The sequence below is a fragment of the Euleptes europaea genome, chromosome 16 (assembly GCF_029931775.1).
Source record: "Euleptes europaea isolate rEulEur1 chromosome 16, rEulEur1.hap1, whole genome shotgun sequence".
Lineage (NCBI taxonomy): Eukaryota > Metazoa > Chordata > Lepidosauria > Squamata > Sphaerodactylidae > Euleptes > Euleptes europaea.
The window spans coordinates 28,185,829-28,208,794 of NC_079327.1; the positions used below are offsets into that span (position 1 = coordinate 28,185,829).

General features: G+C 41.7%; 1 protein-coding gene across 1 annotated transcript in view; it reads left to right on the forward strand.

Annotated features, from left to right (window-relative positions):
- The window catches only part of TMEM255B (transmembrane protein 255B), a 54,596-nt gene that overhangs the window by 20,041 nt on the left and 11,589 nt on the right, over positions 1 to 22,966 (forward strand). Inside the window, exons 4-5 of the mRNA XM_056861944.1 lie at positions 12,154 to 12,243; positions 18,661 to 18,741. Of these exons, the coding sequence (XP_056717922.1) occupies positions 12,154 to 12,243; positions 18,661 to 18,741 (171 nt within the window). The remainder of the gene's footprint in view (positions 1 to 12,153; positions 12,244 to 18,660; positions 18,742 to 22,966) is intronic.

A 22,966-nucleotide genomic window follows, 5' to 3' on the forward strand; every position in this document is an offset into this window, starting at 1 on the left:
ATAGCATACATACAGTCACTCATTCTATGTTATGTAACTTTTCAGGGCTTGTTTAAATCTGACACAATCTTTCATTTCATAAACAGATTTTATCATACATATCTATTAAAAAACAATTGCCATCTCTTCTTGTAATCATCGATCGGCTTTCTTCGAAGCAAATTTGTTAAATTTGCCATAGTTGCAAATTCGTGCATTTTTGTAATCCACTGTGATACTTCCGGTATTTTTTTGGTTTTCCAATGCATCGCAAACAAAGTTCTCGCCACCGTTGTTGTGTATTGGAAAAGTTCTTTATGAATGGGTTGTATCTGATTTAGAATTATCCCAAGGCATTTTTCTTTTGTGTGAATCACATTTCATATAAGCCATAGCTTAATAGAATGTCCATGGTGTTTGTGTGCTTTGAAGGGTCCCAGCTCTTTTATCCCAAATATGTTTCCAAGGAAATTGGTATAGTATGGAAGACAGCAGTATATAAATTTTTTATAAGTGATTCAGTTAGAATAGCAATAACAGAAGGAGAGAAAATTACAAGCCATTTAAATGTATACCGCTGGGAGAAATTGTGTCAGGAGATAAAAATTGAAGATAGTTAAATAACATTATTTAAAGGAAATGAAATGAAAGAACATTAGAAGGGTTTGGATCCAACTAGCTTTTCCTCTGTGAAAAACAGAGGAGGGGTCCCTTTGACCAGCCATAAAGGCAGTGCTGGGAACCATGGGGCCCACAGGGACAAAAGCCATATAGCATGGGGGCTGTAGTAGGGAGAAATTGGGTGAGGATGCATGGAAAAGCTGCCTGGATCCAACCCAGTCAGACATGTTTGAAGCAGAGTTTGCCCAAAGATGGAAACTGGTTCATGTAAAATAAGAGGCTGAAGTTGGAACATCTATGTACTTACGTCATTTTATTTTAGAATGTTTTTGTATTGCAGAATACTGGGATTGCAGTTTGTAGGGGGAGAGTGGTGTGGAGGAGAAGGAGCTTTGCAATCCTTGACTATTAACGCCATTTTCTTGCTAGAAATTGCCTCTCACCAAGCTTTTTTAAATTTACGCCCACTGGGGGAATATGAGTGTGTGCTATCTATATGTAAGAAACATATGAACCCTTTACACCACTGGTTCCCAACCAGGGGTCCGTGGACCCCCAGGGGTCCGCGAGAACTAAATTAAGGTCCTCAAAACAAAGTTATAAACCCATAATAAATTAATATTTTCAATTAAAAGTTATCTATTATAAAAATATATATTCAAATATTATTCTAAGTTTAATGTTTAACTAACAGTTATGATTAAAGTTTATTTTCAAATTCTCTGAATTTTTATTTTGAACCTTGGGGTCCCTGCACCGAACAAAAAAGTCCTAGTGGTCCCTGGTCAAAAAAAGGTTGGGAACCACTGCTTTACACTTTCTCCAGTAGGAGGTAAAAGCAGCTTGAGTATGTAGGGTTGCCAGCTCCAGGTTGGGAAATACCTGGAGATTTTGGGGCGGGGCCTGAGGAGGGTGGGCTTTGGGGAGGAGAGGAACTTCAATGCCATAGAGTCTAATTGCTGAAGCAGCTATTTTCTCCAGGGGAACTGATCTCTATCAGCTGGAGATCAGTTGTAATAGCAGGAGATCTCCAGCTAGTACCTGGAGGTTGGCAACCCTATGAGTATGGCTAGTTTCAATGAGAATGGCAGACGGGGAAAAGGTTTAACAAGGACTTCTTCCTTATGCCATTCATATATCTATCGATCTCTCATTTTTATCTTGTCCTTCCTCCAAGTAGCTTAAAGCACAGAGTATGCTGTTCTCCTTACTTCCATTTTGCCTTTGCAAACAAACAGAAGCGTAACAGGCCTGAGATCACCCAGTAAGCATAAAGCTGAGTAGGAATTTGAACCCAGGTATCCCAACCATTACACCTCATTCACATCATTGTACTGCCATTCCTTCAAAACACTGGCCCAGCCAGCTACATGCTTTTAAAAGAATGTAGTTCCACATTGAGGTGGAAGGATAGGCAATAAATGAGGGAAAATGAATGGGGTTAATAAAAACCACCAGTGGATTGTCAGTGGGAGAACAAATACCTCCAGCCCCTATTTATCTTCTGTAGCCCCTCTCACTACCCCAAAAGGGTTGGCTGCAGTGTGGGATGGGGAAGCTGAGCGAAAATTCATGAAAATCATAGATCCCCTTGTGTGAGCAGCCGTGCTTTCTGTTTACGGAAAGGCACATTTGGGGCTACCCCAATGGCCTCAATGCAACTGTAGCGGTAAGCAAGTAGTTAAGCATAAAAGTTGTGTCTCCAGGTGCATCCTCATGGCATCAAATGACACATCCAGAAATTTCAGTAAGCTCTGTGTGAATATTTAGATCCCAGTGGGGATGCACATCCCAATGTAGTAGAAGAAGAATTGGTTTTTATAGGCGGACATTCTCTACCACTTAAGGGAGAACCAAACCAGCTTACTATCACCTTCCCCACAACAGAGACCCTGTGAGGTAGGTGGGGCTGAGAGAGCTCTAAGAGAGCTGTGACTAGCCGAAGGTCACCCAGCTGGTCTTATGTGTAGGAGTGGGGAAACCAACCCAGTGCGCCAGATTAGTGTCCTCCGCTCATGTGGAGGAGTGGGGAATCAAACCCAGTTCTCCAGATCAGAATCCACCGCTCTTAACCAGTATACCACGCTGGCTCTACTGTACCTCTATTTCAGCTTTGGCTGCTGCTTCTTGTGCATTTCGCTTGCAGTTGGTGCAAATGGGAGTTACAATAGAGCGGCCTTAAGCAGAATTTTAAAAGGGAGGCCAGTGCTGCTCTAGTTTAGCTTAACCTTTCATAAATTGAGGGCCTGGTTAATTGTTTATTTCTATCCTCATACTGCACGCTATTCAGGCAGAAATAGCCATTTGCATGCATAGGCAATTACTCCATTTTTTAACGTGCACGTGCAGTTTTATTCCTGCAGATGTTAGATTTCTGTTGGCAGCACAGATGGTGAATCTCATAGTTTAAGCTACAACTTCAAGCCATCATAAAATATTTGGATGGATAGCCTTCTCTTCTTAAAATGCTGATACTGAACAATTTGAAGAACCAAGATGTGGCCAAGATTGTTTGATTTAACAGCATCAACTAGAGAAGAAAATGTTAAAAGCAGAACTATGTTGATTGATACTCCAGAATTCTTTGAGCCAGGGAATTGGGAGGGGGGCTGGTAGGAGCGCATGCCCTGGGTGCGAGGAGAGGAGGGGCGCCAAAGCGAGGCTGGCTGCAGTGCAACTCTCTGCGAATGAGATGTAGCTGCTCGCCCGGCGGTGACTGCTGAGCCTGCACGTGCCTGCACATGGGCACCAAGGCGAGGCTGGCTGCAGTGTGTCTGAGATCGAGTGAGATCCGGCTGCCCAGCCAGCTGTCCTCAGGGAGGGTGATGATGACACCACCTTTCCTTGTCAGCCCGCCCTGCATCAGCAGCACGACAAGGAGGCAGTCAGGCACATGGCACCAGCATAAGGTTGCCAACCTCCAGGTACTAGCTGGAGCTCTTAGCTGCTACATCCTTCTCAAATTGCGGTGCCCAAAACTGAACACAGTACTCTAGCTGAGGTCTAACCAGAGCAGAGTAAAGCGATACCATCACTTCGCGTGATCTGGACGCTATACTTCTGTTGATACAGCCCAAGATCGCATTTGTCTTTTTAGCTACCACATCACACTGCTGACTCATGTGTTCGGTCTACCAAGACCCCAAGATCCTTTTCGCACACAGTACTGCTAAGACAAGTCTCCCACAGCCTATAACTATGCATTTGATTTTTCCTACCTAAATGCAGAACTTTACATTTATCTCTGTTGAAATGCACTTTATTAGTTTTAGCCCAACTACAGAATATGTTTATTGCATTTTGTGTATATACATGTTTTTGAAGTTGTTGTGAGCCACCATGGGGACTAGGGTTGCCAGGTCCCTCTTCGCAACCGGCGGGATATTTGGGGGGCGGAGCCTGAAGAAGGCAGGGTTTGGGGAGGGGAGGGACTTCAATGCCATAGAGTTCAATTGCCAAAGCGGCCATTTTTCTCCAGGTGATCTGATCTCTATCGGCTGAAGATCAGTTGAATTAGCAGATCTCCTGCTACTACCTGGCATTTGGCAACCCTAATGGGGACTCTATATAGAAGGTAGCATTCACATCTACTGACTGAATAAAATAAATAATTGATTGATTGTCATCCAAAGAATTGCTGAACTGTGAGTTCACCAGCAAAGAATGAAGTGATTGGTGGGTCTAAATCTGCTCCTTGTTTCTGCAGCTATTAAGAATCGATCTTATTCCTCTCTGCAGTGCTCACACAGTGTTCTGACCTTCATCATACCAGACAGTGATGGAATGAGGGAACTGGTTTATATAGATATATGTATTTCCAATTCTTATTTAACTGATAAAAGTCCAAGAAATTATAGGTTTTTTTTTAAAAGAAACTCAGTTGGATCGAAAGATAAAGAAAGAGCCAGGTCACCCAGTATAAATGATCTTAATTTACAAGTATATTCTTATTCTCTGTGGGGAAAATGGTATGTTATGCAGGACATCTGTGATCAGAATCTAATACAATTTTTTAAAGGAATGAAAAACAACCTTGAAAATACAACTGTGGGGAAACTGGTGTTGCAAACACTCAGAAAGTATGCAGCAATCCTAGGCCTGCCCAGTGAAGGTTCTTCTTTTTCTGCTTCTCCTCCTCCTCCTTCTCCTTCTTTCTCTGACTGGGTACTGCCATCACAATAAGCCATTTACTAAGGTTGAAGACTTTGGAGGGGGTAGGTGGGTAGGTGGGAAAGAGGGAAGCAAGAAAGCAGAAACCGGGTAGATTTTATGGGAGCTGTCAGGGAAGGAAAGAGGAAATAGTGTAGGAAACAGATGTCCCCTGCGTGTCCTCATGGATCTTCTGCTTGTGTGTGTGTGTGTGTGTGTGTGTGTGTTATTGTTCATTGTTTGCCCTTGAATTATCTGGCATTGTCACAGTGTTTTGGAGCTCCCCTACACATTACTGGTTACACCTCCTTGGAAAACCATGTGCTTTCAGTTCCACCAACTCTTCCCCCTTTCTCTAGCTCCCCTTCCCTCATTTCAGCTCTGCAGAGGGCCGTGGTCATAACCTTGATTCTTTCTCCACTTGTATAATCTGAAGCCCTGCAACACAAGCACCTGGCCTTATTTGCACTCTAAAAATCTTATTATTTTGAAGAATGATCCCATTATTTAAAAAAAATCAGATTTGTTTCCTCTTCACTAAAATTGCAAATGGACACCTTTGCTTATTGCACAAGCCCCAGACCCAAGACTACTTCATATGAATGTTGAGGGGTTTGATTAAGAAGAGGCCTGAGTGATACTAGAGAGTTACTCTCTTGAACAGACTTTTAAAAACTTGTTCTTTTGCCTAAGTATGATCCATTGATTTGTACTTGAGTCTGTTTACATACCCTTTCCTTCAAGTGCATTTATTTAAAATGTTTATGATATCCTGCCTCTCTTTCTGTTTTCAGTAATTTAAAGCTATATCAATAAGGCAGCATTGTTATTAAAACGGCATATAAATTTAAAACATTTTAAAGCAACAAATAAGAGAACAGATATAGGCCTTCGCCAAAGGCCTGTGGAAATAGATAAACCTACTTTTTTGAGAAGATCAATTTGAAGAAGTGTTGGCTGATCTTTTCCATACTCTGGCTGTCCTTATTTAGCAGGACAATCCATGCTATGGTTGCCAGCTCTGATTTGGGAAATTCCTGGAGAGGACCTGGGGAGGGCCAAGCTTGAGGATGGGATCAGTGGGGTATAATGACATAGAGTCCAGCCTCCAAAGTAGTTATTTTTTCCAGGGGAACTGATCTCTGTCCTCTGCAGATCAGTTTCAATTCCAGGAGATCTCCAGGCCTCACCTGAAGGTTGGCAACTGTAATCCATGTTTTTGTTACTTGTCTCTCAAAAGTTATTGTCCCTCTTTTTTGGTGGTTCCTTAGTGAAATTAAAACGTCAGTGTGGGTTGCTAGCTGCCTCTCCTATGTTTGTAGAAGTTCTATTTTTTGTGGGGGGTGGGGGGTGTTCATGATCATACATATAAATGTTATGTACATGAACTCAAAGGCACCATGCAGTACACAGTGTGCTGTTTCTTGAACTACTGATAATGACCTTTGCATACTACAGAATAAGTAAGTACAGCATAGCATAGATGGAGCAGAATCTTCAACAGTGTGTAATGATCGAGGGACTCAGGACCTTTGAGATTTATTTACTTCATGTATAACCTTTATTTAGGGGCCAGGACTGTAGACAACTTGCTACTTCCAGTAGCAGTTTTAATACCCCGAGAGTATAGTCTTCAGAGGAGAGTGCTTTTGAGTGGTTTAGTTCTAGTTTTGCATGTGGATGGATGCGAGTTCTTAAAGTTTACATTGGCCAGAGAAGAATTGGCATGTTAAAGTAGGTTTTATTTTATTTTACTAGAGTAAAGGTGCTATTAAATATAGTTTAGCATATGGCTGCCTGTTTGTTCAGTCATCTCTACATCAGTTGTATATATATGGTGACACTAAATAACTAGGCAAGATATACTGCCACTTTATTCCTTCAGAATGTCATTCATCTTTTTTTCTTAAGTAATTATCTAAAATTTACAAATAGAAATCCATGCTAACCTGTAATTACTAATTCATCAAAGGTAGCACGGTTGTTTGTTTTTTGGTGTGTGTGTGTGGGGTGGGTTGCATTTTGTTATCGCTCAACAGTTTTCTCCCACAAAACGTGATAAAGCAATTTGTTCTTTGTCTTGGCTCTAACATAAAATTATTTTCAAAATGATTTCCCTCATGCTCTTGAATTTCGTATAAAGGAATGTGTTCAAGTTCTCTTAACTCAAAGTTAAGTGTATAGTATATATTATGATATACATAAAACATACGAAAATGAAATTTTTGAATCCTAGTAAATGGGTTGATTCTCATTTCAACTTTCAATACATGGCACTGGGAGAACATTACATGTTAAATCTGTTTTGGCAAGTGAATTATGTTGAAGTATTTTTTTCATGATCAGATACATAGATAAGAAGTAGTACTCCATATTTTGAACCTTATTCTGACATGGAGGTGGGGGGGGTTACCCTTTTATAACTTTTTATCCATTTTGACAGACGACTGAGCAACAGAATGCTTCAAGCATTTTGAAGGGAAGCTAATTAAGTGATCTTATAAATAGCCCTTTTTCCCCTCAAGGGAGGATTCTACAGTTGGGTAATTACAAAACTCTTTCCTCATTAGAAATCCATTGTGATTGTAGCAAGAGCTGCAGCTAGAATAGACATTAATGAATAATGAACACACAGTATCCATGACATTCTCATATATTCTCTGCTGTGACCATCCAAAAGTGAAGTCTCAATTATAGCGCAGCTATTACCATGGCGCCGATCTTTGGAAAGGCTAGGGTGACAGTGCATAAATTGTGAGGCTTGGTGCCTATTGCAGCGATAAGACTTCTTAATGGCTTGAGGAGTAGGAACTGGTTCAAGATCTCATGTATTATAATTTTCATGGTATGATGTAGAGCATACTTTCAGGTATATTTTTGGGGTTGGGGTAGGGAACCAGCTAGACATACTTGCCATGATATCCTGGTAAATTGCTTGACAACTGCTGATCCAATTACAAACAACACCCTCTACCAGCTTGACAGTACACATAGAGAGCCAGCGTGGTGTGAAGATCGGTGGTTTGGAGCAGTGGATTCTGATCTGGAGAACCAGGTTTGATTCCCCACTCCTACACATGAAGCCAGCTGGGTGACCTTGGGCCAGTCACACTCTCTCAGCCCCACCCACCTCACAGGGTGTCTGTTGTGGGGAGGGGAAGGAAAGGTGATTGTAAGTCGGTTTGAGTCGCCCTTAAGTGGTAGAGAAAGTTGGCATATAAAAACCAACTCTTCTTCTTCTCCTCCTCCTCCTTCTCCTTCTCCTCCTCCTCCTTCTTCTTTATCCTTGATGGCATCACCTCAAACAGGCTGTAAGGAATTCCTGTCTTTTAATACCTTTCACTAGGACAGTGGTTGGCAAACTGCGGCTCCTGAGCCACAAGTGGCTCTTTGGCCCCTTGAGTGTGGCTCCCCGCCTCCCCACCCCCCCGTCCATCGGCTGAGTGGTTCCTCCGCATCCCCGCGCCCAGCCAGGCAGAGGCACCGCACTCCCGCTGGGCTCCAGCGCACCCCAGGCGGGAGGAGCCAGCAGGTGAGCGGGAAGCGGCGCCCCCCTCCCCCGGCCTCCCCTCCTCTCTCTCTCTCTCTCTGTCCAGCGGGGAGGGATCAGAGGCGGCGGGGAGAGGCGGTGGCCGGCCGCCCAGGCTGCTCCTGCAAGGTTGGGGGAGAGGCAGGCTTCACCTTGCGCTGGGCAGGAGCGGGCTGCGCGCCCCGTGCGCTCTGGCCGCCGCTGCCTCGCCCAGCTGGCCTGGGAAGGAGGGGAGGGCGGCGGCAGTGGGGCGCGGGGGGGGGAATCCCTCCCGGAGTGCAGAGCAGGGCACCCATTGGGTGGGGTTGGGGGGAGATAGTGGCGGCGACGGGGTGCGATTTGCACGAGATCACTCTGGAGGCATAGAGTCGGTGGCTGCTGTGTAGGGGCTGAATGGGAGAAACAGCATTTGTTGAGGGCAGGCAGACACTGGGGCTCCTTCCACCCCCCTCCCATTGCTAACCTAGTAGCAAAATCTCAGTTGCAGGAGTTGGGCGACCCTAATGGTGTTATTTATGTTGATGGGACTTAATAAAAGCGAGCTGAAGGCTCCATAAATAACTGCAGGGTGGGGGAAATGATGGGGAAAGCAAGCTGATTTCCTGCCCCCTCTTTCTTCTCCCTTTATTTGTTTAGGTGGCTCTCAAAAGAAATCTCAATCGTTGTAATGTTGATATTTGGCTCTGTTGACTAATGAGTTTGCCGACCACAGCACTCGGATATTAATCTGCTTTGTTACCATAGTAACAAAAGTGATTTCCTGGTCATAGTTCTGCCAGATATTGATAATCCCCATTTATAGATGGAGACATAGCAATTCATCAATTTGTAAAGTTTACCAAGTGTTCACTTCACCAATATATAAATGGTTGAAGTTTGTTTATTTATATATTTACACCCTGCTTTTCTCCCCAGTAGGGACCCAAAGCAGCATGCAGCATTGCTATTTCCTCTTCCAATTTTATCCTTCAGGATAGGGTCTGTGGTTCAGTGGTATAACTTCTGCTTTGCATGCAGAGGATCCCAGATTCAACTTGTAGGATCTTCAGTTAAAAGGTGCAGGTAGTAGGTGAAAGACCCTGCCAGAGACCCTGGAGAGCTGCTGCCAGAGTAGATACTACTGACCTTGATGGTCTGATGGTCTGGTTCAGTATAATGCAGCTTGATGTGGGTTCATGTTTGATTCTTACCACAACTGTGTGAGGTAGGTCAGGTTGAGTGAAAGAGTGACTGGCTTCCATGGCATAATGGGGGATTCAAACCCAGGTTTCCCAGATCTGAGTCCAGCATTCTAACCCCTACACCATGCTGAGATAAAATAGTTTATTGTCTTCAGTACCAGGCTTAAAGACTTCCAGAAATGATACAAGTCTAAACTGGTCTCTCCTCATGCGTACATGTCTTATAGGGTTGCCAACCTCCAGGTACTAGCTGGAGATCTCCCGCTATTACAGCTGATCTCCAGCCGATAGAAATCAGTTCACCTGGAGAATATGGCCGCTTTGGCAATTGGACTCTGTGGCATTGAAGTCCCTCCCCTCCACCAACTCCATCCTCTTCAGGCTCCGCCCCAAAAACCTCCCACTGGTGGCAAAGAGGGACCTGGGAACCCTAATGTCTTACCTAGTGTATGGAAATGTATTGGGTTCTAGGTAGGTGAAGAACAGTTAGCTTTGTATTAGAACAACTGATGGGGCTTAATAAGACTTTAAAGCTGAGAAGGAGACACAAACTATTATCATGGTAGTGCTCCCATTTTTCCTATGTTCCCCTGTGATAGTCACTTCTCCAATCATGGGAACATTCCTGTTGATTAGACGGTGTGTTTTGAACTGTAGTAGTTATTGAATGATAGTTGGGTTACACAAAATAGTCATTACAGAACTGCTTTCGTGCACAATGCTTTTAATCTCAGTTATCATCAACACAGGCAAACTTACTGAGATATGGGTCCATCACTTCATAACTGCCATCTCTACCAGTGCACCAGAATAATACGTGAAAATCCTGAGGGTAGACTGACATCTCAGACTGTATGCCCTGCCATCAGTTCTGCTGGAGGGCAGATTTAAGCACATTTGTCAATCTGAAAGGGTATGTCTTTGTAGAAGTAAAGTTGTAGATTCTGTCTTGCGTATTATTATCTTACAGTCTTTATTCTGAACTTCAATTTAATTTGTTGGTGCAGTGGATTTCTAAACTTTTTAGCAGATCGTCCAAAGGCATGGTTTCAAATTTTATTTTAAGTACAAATAAAACCATTATATTATCACCGGCAAAATTCTTATCCATTGCAGTTAGAGTGCGATTAAGTAAGGTTAAACAAAACAGAAGTTCAGTGTCATCTTAAAGACTAACAACATTTATTCCTGTATGAGCTTTTGTGAATTAGACTCATAAGGGAGGAGCTAAGCAGAGAATACCTCTGACTTTCCACTCCCATTCTGTAATTTTCTGTAAAAATGAGGAAAATCATTTTCTTCCCATTGTATTTGAGGAAGAAAGCTCTTACTCATGAAAGCTTCTCGGTCTTTTGGCTAAGATCAAATGTAGGACTCATGAAAGCTCATACTGGAATTGATGTTGTTAGTCTTTTGAAGTGCCTCTGGACTTTGATTTGTTTTGCTACAATAGACTAACACAGCTGCCCCACTGGAATTAAAAAAGGGTTAAGTCTATGTAGGAGGGTATTTACTTATGTTCTAAGATCTATGATGTTGGATATGTGTGTTATGGTCATTGGACTGAAATGAACTGAATGGAACTGACTGTGTTTATTTGAATATCTCCTTGAAAATTTATTTAAAAAAACTATAATTGAGAGAACATCTAACCCAGCTTGTTCCCAGCTGTGCTAGATTTTTACTTGCAGAGAGGTTTTACGTAGGGGAATATTAATTGTACTAAAATGTCACACACATACACTGTCTGAAATGGGACAATCAGTTCTGGACCTGGCACTCTGGAATTCTACCACCTCATTCCCACCTTGTTTTGCTGCATAGGTAGGTCATTGCTATTCGAACAAACAGACAGACAGACCTTTATTGGCATAATAGTTATCGTCACAAAATCAGAAATAAATAGATGTTTTATATATGTTACATATCAAATTAAATTTAGGTTTGTATTGCTACTCTGATTGTGTCTAGCACTGTTATGGAGCACATAAAGAAGATTTCACTATTCTTGCTTTACAAAACAGGCATCTGTGGCTGAAGGACTTGCCCAAGGTCATTTAGTGCATTTGAACACAGCTCTCCCATGTTTAGGAGCCTCGTGGCGCAGAGTGTTAAGCTGCAGTACTGCAGTCAAAAGCTCTGCTCACGACCTGAGTTCGATCCCGACGGAAGTCGGTTTCAGGTAGCCGGCTCAAGGTCGACTCAGCCTTCCATCCTTCCGAGGTCGGTCAAATGAGTACCCAGCTTGCTGGGGGTAAAGGGAAGATGACTGGGGAAGGCACTGGCAAACCACCCCGCAAACAAAGTCTGCCTAGAAAACGTTGGGATGTGACGTCTCCCCATGGATCAGGAATGACCCGGTGCTTGCACAGGGGACCTTTACCTTTTTTTTTTACTCCCATGTTTACACACGACAAGTTAAAAATAAGTTTCAAAAATATTAAATCATTGCATAACGGTTAAGACTCACAGCACAAAAATATATGCTAGGTTACATGCCAGTTAAAAGTGTATATTACTTGCCAGAAATTCTGCATCATAATCCCTTCTTCATTCTCTCTCTCTCTGCAGTAAATCTATACGTCAAATGACCAAATGTGAGCAGGAAGCGATGCAAACACAATAACTTATTTCATAATTATGTTTGAGTTGTTGTACAGAGCACATAATGAAGTCTGCTTTTTCTCTTTCTAGTTAATAGCATCCATCGTGTTTATCAGCTTTGGAGTGGTAGCAGCTTTCTGTTGTGCAATAGTTGATGGTGTGTTTGCAGCAAGACACATAGTGAGTATCTTTCACTATTATTGTTCTAACCTGGTTAACAAACACATGCTTATGCCATGTGGGCAGGAAGAAGTTCTGGTTGTTGTTGAAGTCTAATTACTTATTTGTTTTCTTATTTTGTGAAACTAAAATAAGTTCTGTTTATTCAGTCCTGTTAATAGTAAACTATTAGGAAGCTACATCAGTGTGAAAATGTAGAGGTGTCTTAGTGGCTTGGTTCTAGTGCAGCATTTTTGTCGGCAGAAGCATTTCCACCCATTTCCATCTTCTCACCTTCACCTTCCGCTGCAGTCCAAAATAACCTTCAGGATGTTCTCGGAGCCGCATTTTGAGGGGTATTTTGGGTTGCAACAGAAACAGAAGCTGAAAAAATCATGCTCTGTAAGTAGGGTTGCCAGGTCCCTCTTTGCCAAAGGCAGGAGGTTTTGGGGGCGGAGCCTGAGGAGGGCATGGTTTGGGGAGGGGAGGGACTTCAATGCCATAGAGTCCAATTGCCAAAGCGGCCGTTTTCTCCAGGGGAACTGATCTCTATCAGCTGGAGATCAGTTGTAATAGAAGGAGATCTCCAGCTAGTACCTGGAGTGAAAACGCCTTCACCCATGGAAATGTTGCACTGTATCCAAGCTAAAATCTGTAACTGAGATCGTTTCCACACTTCCCTACGGAAGCCTCAGTGTAGTTGCAGCTAGTGCTGCACTGCAGCCGCAATAGGGATACCAGATTGCAGCCTTTCCTGCATTTTCCCTGCCCTAGTTGCTGTGGCAACCCTGACCTGGATAGCACAGGCTAGCCTGATCTCGCTAGACCTCAGAAGCTAAGCAGGGTTGAGCCTGGCCATGGGAGACCTCCAAGGAATACCAGGATTGTGACGTGGAGGCAGGCAATGGCAAACCGTCTCTGAGTGTCTCTGACCCAGAAAACTTCATGGGGTCACTATAAGTCAGATATGACTTGAGAGCAAAAATAAAATAAAAATGGGAAAAAATAATTGGAATAGCAATATTAGATTATATATTCAATAGATATATAACATAGTTTATATGGAATGGTAAATAGAGATTATTAGCCAATTGAAGATTACGTGAATAGGTAGAAATGATCGATATTATTGGTATAGTTTAAGATTAAGCAGTGTATCAAAAGATAGCTGAATAGGCCTTTGGGTTGTTTTTTTTCTTTTTTTCCCTTTCTTGTAAGCTTGAAATGATAAATTTAAAATGAATCCTCTGGAGGTTGGACTATATTGTATGTATGAAAATGACTGAGTTTGTATGTGTGGGTTTTTAAAAAAATGGTAATGGTCATGGCAATATACTATTACATTGATATTCCAACTACTTATTAAAAAAAATCTCAAAAAGTGATGTTCAGTGATTGTTTTTATGTGCAAGAAATATGGTGTTGCCATATACACATTCTAAAGGTCTCTGAAGACCAGACCAGCGGTATAGTTAGGCAATTTTGGACTCTGGGCTTAATGGTGTTATGCACACTCCCTTATAATGAAATCTGATTCATTTAAGAGATGCTGACTGGTAGGGAATATCTAGAAATGTCACCTGACAAAACTGGCACTTCCACACATGTGCCCAGTGACTTCGTAGAAGTGCAAGGAAAGGGACACCTTGATTACCCAAATTGCAATGACTGCAAATTGTTGTGCAAATCATGTAAAAGCCTCCTAGTTAGGAGCCAGCGCATGCAGTTGGGGTGGCATGAGATACCTGTTGGATCGTGATGCTGCCAGTAGCCACACAGGCAATCACATGGGGCTTGTTTTGGGCCTTAGACTATACTTAGACTTAGACTATGACATCTTATATGGGTTGCTATCTTGATTTCATTAGAAAGAGATAGGAATGAGGCAGGGATGCAGGCATTATCAATGTTTGCCACCATCTTCCAATCTCTTAATGTAAAGAATTTATTCTGCTTGTTACTTACCTTTTTTTTAAGCTTAGAGAAATAATAAAAGTTCATTGACCACTTTTCTTAATAAAGTGCTTTCAGGGGGAGGGGGCTGGTCAATAAGGGAGAAGATGAAACGGAAAATACTTCAATTTTTTTTCCTTTTGATGATGCAAAATGCTTCTGTGGAAGACAAATCACCAGAGATGCATATAACTAGGCTGTTTGTCCCATTCAGAGGAAAAACACTGCACTTAATAAAAAATCTCTAGATAACAGCACTTATAAAATTAGATGTAAAAGTGGCTTGATTTAAAGTACCCCTGTCTCATTTGAAAAATCATAATGCAGATGTAACTTGATGTGTTAAAGTTCATTCTAGCATTTGTGTATTCAAAACCACACTTCACCTAAAAATAAAGACATGAAAAATGGAACACAGGAATCCAATGAAACAAATATAGCTGACAGTACTTTGTAATGATGTTAGTTGAGAAAAAAATATGGACATTACAGGAATCCATTATCTGGAAATCATATTTGTTGCAGGTGTATTGTTACCTAGCAGTAGATCTGGCCCTTGCATATTGCAAACCTGATACCCCTGTAAAAACCCGAAAGCAATCTTTTCTTGTTTGATAGAAAAAAGTTGTTTTGCCTTATGATTATTCCTTCAACAAGGGAAAATCTAACACATTTTAAAGAAATGTACCTCTTTGTTTCAATTAGTAAATGAATATCTATTTCAAGAATAGCGTTAAGCTCTCATATCTACCATAGGCTGACATTTATTTTTACAACCTATGGAAACTTATATAGAAGAACAGGCTGCAGCTAGCAAAGTTAGCAGATGTATACCTTTAAAATTTCATCTTTTAAAAGAAAAGCTTAAAAAGCCGCTCTGGATGCTGGAGCAAGAGTGTCCATGGCTGCTTCTTATGGCAGTCAGAATTCTGCACAGCTAGCTGCACTGGGGGAAAGAATGTGGGGTGACCACAGGAGCCAACTAATATGCTTTCCTGCATTTATGACTTCTGTTGAAAGAGCAATAGCCTGATGCTCCTGAATCTGAGTCTCTTAGGAAAGATGTATATCTGCCCAAAATGAAGGCAGATCCAGTTCACCACTCAATATATGGACCTTTTGTTATTCACAAAACTTTTTTTTGGGACTGGATAAAGGCAAAAAGTAGGGATAATAACAAATGTACTGTACGAACCCCTTAAAAACAACACAAACATAGCAAACGGAAGCAAAGTTGGGCATAACGTGCACAAAAGATACATGGCAGAGTCTTTTGCAGAACACGCAGGTTCCCACAGCTCTCTTTTGTGTCTCAAAAATGTTTGCCCACAGAAAATCAGCCCTAGTTTGAGCCTCTTGATCTGTCCTTTACCGATTTCCAGGAATTAGGGGATTCTATGATGCCATCTGGTGGATATAAGTTGAAATAGTACAGAATGTTCAGGCGGAACACCTATTACCTACATCAGTACAAACCGAGCAGTGGTTTCAAGCTATGATGCATGTATAATGCTGATCTTCCTTGCTCAAATATTCCCTTTCTCTGCAAAAAAGCTGCAATAAAGGAAAAACACATAGCTTTCAGTTGCAGACAGGTCCTGTAAAAATAGACACCATTCCCTTGATAAATGCAAAGGTAATAGGAAACTGAACTCAAATAACATTCAGTGCTTTGCCTTAATTAAATTTACCAAGCCACTCTGGAGGAAAACACTAGATGTATTTTCTTTCTCCATGGTGGTGCATGATGTAAAATCATAGCTAATTATTGTAATACTATTTCCATCCTGTGTGAGTCATTTAATTGCCTGGCTTATATGATAAATTAAAAAACAGAAACAATCATTCTGAACGCAAAAGGCTTAGATCCTATTTTTGTTTATTGCCTGTTTTTGAATTATTTTATTTTTGATGTAGCACAGGATGGGTAATAATGTTCTCAGGTAAGTGTCCTAGGACACCAATGTTTCAGCAAAGAACTGCACATGTGATTATCCAGGTTATCTCTTTGTTTTCAAACTGTGCCTCTAACTATATAGGGTGTTAACTTTCTCCTTTAGTAACGGCTTCCTTCAAAGCAGACTGTATGTATTTTAATGTGTATAGGAACAGGCTTCCATTGATTTTAGTGAAAACCGCTTCTAATGTAGTCAGCAGGTCCCTTTCAATTAGACAATCAATACCAGGAAGGCAAACTGGACTTTACTTAGTGTTAGACAGGCTAACAGAGTCAGTTACAGTCCCTCATTACTTGGAAATACAAGTGCTCATAGTGTTGGAATAGAAACAGTATAAAGGGCATCAAAACTGAAGGTTACAAATCAGGAATCTTGGAGGAAGGGGCATAAGAATTGTCCATGAAGGCCCCCTCAAAATTAGGAACTTCTTTTCTGTGATACATAAAATCTTTGTTTAATGCTGAAAGAATTTGTGAGTAAAATATGTGCATTTTCAGACACATTTTGTCCTGGGAACTTGCTAATTGTTTACTATTGACGTCATTTTCATTTTGACATATGTTCAGAAGGGTCACCACAGAAGAGGTCTGTCAGCTATTACTTGAGTAGCAGGTAGTGGAGACGAAATATTAGGAAGTACAGATATTATGCAGGAAAGGTGAATCATTCGTCTAAGGGCCACACTAGACATGACGGGGTCCTTGTGGCTACCATGAGCACACCACCATGATTTTAAAATGCCACAAGAGCCCAATCCTGATTCTGTCCACAGCTCAGTGGGCTGAGGTGCTCTTCTCTCTTGTGCCTTATCAAGTGTCAAAATTACTGCCCCCCCCCCCAATTGTTTTGGCACTTGAAAAGGTGTGGGAGGAAAAACAAGGATGCCTCACTGACTGACAGCAATTTAGTGTCTTGAGCCTGTGTCATCATTGCTTAGACCAGATGCCCTCGTGGCTGCCAGGAGGACACTGTCATGTCTAGTTTGGTCCCAGGTAATGTTGATATGTCCTCAAGTTCTGATTTCCCATTCAGTGCCTGATTTTTTTCACTAGAAGAGCTAGTAAAAGCTTGAGGGGCGTTTACTGGAGAGCCAATGTGGTGTAGTGGCTAAGAGAGGTGGTTTGGAGCGGTGGAGTCTGATCTGGAGAACCGGGTTTGCTTCCCCACTCCTCCACATGAGCAGCGGAGGCTAATCTGGTGAACTGGATTTGTTTCTCCACTCCTACACACGAAGCCAGCAACTTGGGCAAGTTACAGCTCTGTTAGAGCTCTCTCAGCCTCACCTACCTCACTGGGTGTCTGTTGTGAGGAGGGGAAGGGAAGGTGATTATAAGCCGGTTTGAGTCTCCCTTAAGTGGTGGAGAAGGTCAGCATATAAAAACCAACTCTTCTTAGATTGGAGAAACAACATGGGGAAAAGGTCAACCCCTCCCCCACAGTGCCATTTCTCCCATTAAATCAGTAACGTCTCATAATTTCTTTTAAAATGTATATTAAAAAGTGAATCATGGATCCCTTGTGTCACATCCGTTTTGATTTTTTGAATGAAATTCTAATGGGGCTTTGCATCTTTAGTTAGGGAGGTGATGTAAATCTCCAAACCAGTTTTATTATGTTTCCCAGTCTTCAAGCTTTATAATCAGTTATTTCTACAGACGATAAGTCCACTTTCCTCTAGAGGGCACACATGCTCTTTCTAATATGAATTTAACACTTAAAATGGCACACTCCTTTAACGGTTGATTTTAATTTTTTAAAAGCAACACTGGTAAATATGCTTATGTTACAGCTGAGGTAACAAAGTGGCAAGCTATTTCAGTCTATGCTGGATTTATTGGAAGTCCTCCAGCCTGGCTAGTTATGGAGAAACATATGAATTCCTGTCAATTTCTGTTCCAGAACAAAAGTCAGAGGGCAGGCTTAGTTAGCAGCTTCTGTGGTTGCATTTGATTTTGTAAAAAGAGTCAGACAAACTGCATGCAACTGAATATCATGAACTGTTTGGCCCCTAGCTTCACAGAAACTTCAAGGGACTTTCCAAGACATTTCCAGACCACTAGCTTCATAGTACAACTATTCTTACAACTATGAAGTGTTGTGTGAGAGCCAGGCTAAATCTGCGTTGCTAAATTCCACCTTCCCAAATACAGTTTGGCCTCAGGTCAGAATCCAATTTGGCATATGCATAGGACTCCCCCCCCCCAGTACATCTCCCTTCCTTGCAACTCACCTATTTCAGTTTGTTTCTGAGATGATAAATGTGTGCTGGTAAGAAAACATGCAGCAGAATGCTTCTGGCTATCCAGTAACCTAAACTGACTTCATTCAAACTTGACAGCATTTGATTGGAGGGAATGAAGTTATATTTGATGCCTTGATGCTGTACAAATAAGACTTTAACAATACAATCCTAAGGACACCCTCTTGGGAGCAAGTTCCCCTGAACAGACTTGAGGACAATTCTGAATAGATCTACCTAGGATGGCTCTATTTAATATCTTCTTGTAATGTTTTTTTCTTCTTTCAGGAGCCCAGGCCTTTATATAATAAAAGGTGCCAGTATTATTCAAGTGGAGTAGGATTCCTCTATGATGCCTACCAGACAGAGGTAAACTAACATACTACAGTTGATTTTGCTGCTCTACAAACAGGAAGTTCTTTCTTCAACTTGCTATTAGAACATGTATATTTAAACTGGAATCAAAGCTATTCATGTCCCATTGTTGTTCAGTAATGGTCCCTTGGAATACATACATTAGACAAATATCCCCCCACACACTCACTCAGAGTAATATTCTAATATGTGTCCAAGTTAATAGGTTTACCCTGGCCTGAAAACCATAACTTTGTGTTGTAATGATCTGACACAAACCAAGAATGCCTACATTTTGTGTTTAGATTGTGAGGATAAAATGAAGGAGGGGATAATGACGTGGTAAGTCTCTTTGGGTTCCCATTGGGGAGAAAATTGGGATATAAATATCTAAATAAATAAAGGTATTCATTTTTATTCTTCAGCCAACAGCAGGGATATCCCATGGCAGTGGACTCTTGGCTGATACATTAGACAGCAGACTCAATTCTTTGTTCCTGTTACAGGGTGTGTTATACACAGCATATTTGCAGACTGTACTTTGTTCTGAATGTGCGGTCAATAAACCCAAACTATGCACCAAGAAAAGCTGTATTCTGTGACAATGTGACATTGAAATTGTATACACCAGTCGTATTTGCTTACCTTTCCTTACTTTGCATAGTTGATTCTGCTTGTCATGGAAAGAGGGAAAGAACTCTATAAGATATTGGCCCCTCACTCTCTACATTGCTCTCTGTCTGGCTTACCCTGTCACCCCAAAAGTTTTTTCGGGCACTGCCCACATACTTTCAAGACTATCTCTAGTAGGATTGCCAGCTCTGGGTTGGAAAATACCTGGAGATTTTGGGGGTGGAGCTTGAATAGGGCAGGATTTGAGGAGTAGAGAAGACTATAATGGCATATAATGCCATAGAGTTCACCTTCCAAAGTAGCCATTTTCTCCAGGTGAACTGATCTCTGTCTCCTGGAGATCAGTTGTAATAGCAGGAGGTCTTTAGCCACCACTTGGAGGCTGGCAACCCTAATCTCTGGAGCTTTAGGGCAAGAAACTTTGTTTTTAAATAAAAGCTGAGATTATCATGTGGGATGGTGGCTAGAACACTGAACAATAGCTGAAAGGACCTGAGTTCAAGTCTAGTTGGACATGAATTTCATTTCTTTAGTAGGATCAGTTACTGTCTCTCAGATTAATTTACTTCATAGGATTGGTGTGGAGGATAGGCTGTACATCACCCACTGCTGTTTTTGGAGAAAGGATAGGATACTTTAAAAAAATACATGTAGTAATTTGGAAAACACTGAATTCATTGTCGGTACCAAATTCAAGTATTTGCTGTGCATGATGATTAAATCACTGAAAAAACAAACACACAAACCACAGAAATAAATTACAAGCGTTGCTTCAAATGAGTTGGTTTATACTCTGATATAATACAGGAATATATATTTGTGTGTGTGCGTTTCTATTTTTAGCTGTTGATATGAATAGGCCTAGGGAGGGACTCATTCTTTTTTCAAAAGGGTTTTACGTTTAAATGGGTATCTCTTTAAAGATGTCTTTAAGCAGCTAAAAATACATGTGTACTTTTATTCTGTCCTGTTTTAAGCTGTCCTAAGGATACTGTTGCCCTGACTCGGATGGCCCAGGCTAGCCTGATCTTGTCAGATCTCAGAAGCTAAGCAGGGTCAGCCCTGGTTAGTATTTGGATGGGAGACCACCAAGGAAGACCAGGGTTGCTGTGCAGAGGAAGGCACTGGCAAACCACCTCTGCTAGTCTCTTGCCATGAAAACCCCAAAAGGGGTCGCCATAAGTCGGCTGCGACTTGATGGCACTTTACACACACAAGGATAATGTTCATACACAGGTATTGGTGTTTTCCACCCCCCATCCCTCACATTGATTGGATTGCCATGTAACTATAAAAACACTGCACGATACACAATTTGGGATCCTAAGAAGTTTCTCACTCTTGTGATTATGCATAACAGAATATTTTGAAATCTTAGAAGTCAAGAGAGTAAAGATCAGTTCGAGAGCCCCTTTTATCCACTACAATTTCACAGTTACTTTCCCCATATTTTCCTAATATTTGTACTTTCCTTCCATTTCTGAAGTATTTGCCAGTGCCCTTGAAATGTTCTGTGAAATGCAGTATCTTGAGAGTTACAGAGGCAAATCCAAATGTGCTCAATTTTTCTCATTATGAATTTCAGTTCAGGGTATATTCAGTTGTGTAGAGTGTGGTTTTCATACTGCCTAGCTTACCATGGGATGTCTCTCTTGTCAGACAAAGTGGATTTGCTCAAGCAAAGATCTGTGGGATATATATAATTTTTGTGGATGCACAAGTTTGCCAAAATGATGATTACAGTAGCAGGAGGGGAAAAGGAAAAGAAGAAAAACTGAAATAAAAAATGCAAATAGTGTATCTTGCAAAATGCCAGGCATGTGTCATCAATCAAACAGTGTGTCTAATAACTCTAGGCAGCCAAGGACCAAACCAGGTGCTAAGGCAGCAAATGTCAACTTGGGGTCATGCCAAATTCATATAAAGGAAGTGAGAGGCCATTTTTGCATGGTCAATTTTGATGATCGCTCAAAGCTCTTTTTAAAAATGCTACTTTAAAAATGCCTTTTCACGGTCCTGATGCAAAAAGAGAAGTTCGACTCCTCCCACTTGCCTGCTTCTTTGTTCCTGTTTGCATAGCAATTAGCATATGCATAGCTAAAGCACCTCTGTTGTTTTGCATTGTTCCTTGAGGGGCATTCTTCATGGCAAACACCAAAGGTCGCGTTAAATGGGCTCTTTTGTAATGTGAAGCATGCATGCACCAGCTTCGCAGTCACTTCTGGAATGACGGTTCAGTGTGCAAAATTTAAAAAAAATATGCAGGGCAATTCAGCCTAGAACGTGCTGCTAATTACCATGCAAAAATCCCCAGAGTGTGCATTTGTTTTAAAGCATAGTATGGGTTGGTGGGAAAGCCGAATTTTCCCTTAATGCTGCCCCCCCTCCCCAAGAACTGTTTCTCCCTATCCATTTCCCTCCTGGTAGGAGTTGCTTCTAGCCTTTGAGCCCCACTCCAGTGAAAACTGCTATGACAAAGAGTTCAGGAGTGGGGAAGTGTGGGCACAGGAAAGGTTCAAGTCTTCCTTCTCACTCACCAATGATGTGCTTTTGATGGTCTTCTACCCATCCCTGCTCTATATTAAATTAGGCTCTGGTCCATTTCTTGGGCCAATTACCTTATTGACTACTTTGGCCTTAGTTAACTCAACATGTAAAATGAGTTTCAGCCTTGATACAATGTTAAATAGTTTGGCCCTCTGACACTCAAAAGACTATATTCTATAAGTTCCATAACTCATGCTAAAAGGCACTGAACATTACCTCCTGGCTGTTATAGCTGTGTTGGGGATAAGAGTCTACTGCGGAAGTTTTCAGGGGCCTCTACAACCATGAAGTCCTTTCCTTGGGAAGACTAATCAAGATCAGCCCTTGAGAAACTCCCAGAAGCCCTCTCTGCTTAGGTTAGGTTTTAGCACTTGTGGATATTACCAGGCATTAATATATAGAAAAGATTTGTTAGGTTTTTGAGCCTTAGTATTAGTACTGTGGAAAGGAAGGCAGCATGGTACAGCCCAATCTCTAGGGTTGCCAGGTCCATCTTCACAACTGGCGGGAGGTTTTTGGGGTGGATCCTGAGGAGGGCGTCTTGTTTGTGGCTTCCTAGAGGCACCTGGTTGGCCACTGTGTGAACAGACTGCTCGACTTGATGGGCCTTGGTCTGATCCAGCAGGGCCTTTCTTATGTTCTTATGAGGGCGGAGTTTGGGGAGGGACTTCAATGTCATAAAGTCCAATTGCCAGAGCGCTCATTTTCTCCAGGTGAGCTGATCTCTATCGGCTGGAGATCAGTTATAATAGCAGGAGATCTCCTGCTAGTACCTGGAGGTTTGCAACCCTACCAATCTCGTCGGATCTCGGAAGCTAAGCAGGATCTGTACTAGGATGGGAGGCCACCAAGGAAGACTCTGCAGAGGTAGACAGTGGCAAACCGTCTCTGTTTCTCACTTGCCTTGAAAGCCCCTTGCTGGGGTTCCTGTAAGCTGGCTGTGACTTGACATCATTTTACACGCATTAATACTGTTCACACTTTAAAGCTAATGCTCCACACTTACTACCGGTAATTTTGTTTTGTTTAATTTCAATCCAAACTCCTGACTAGTTCTTTT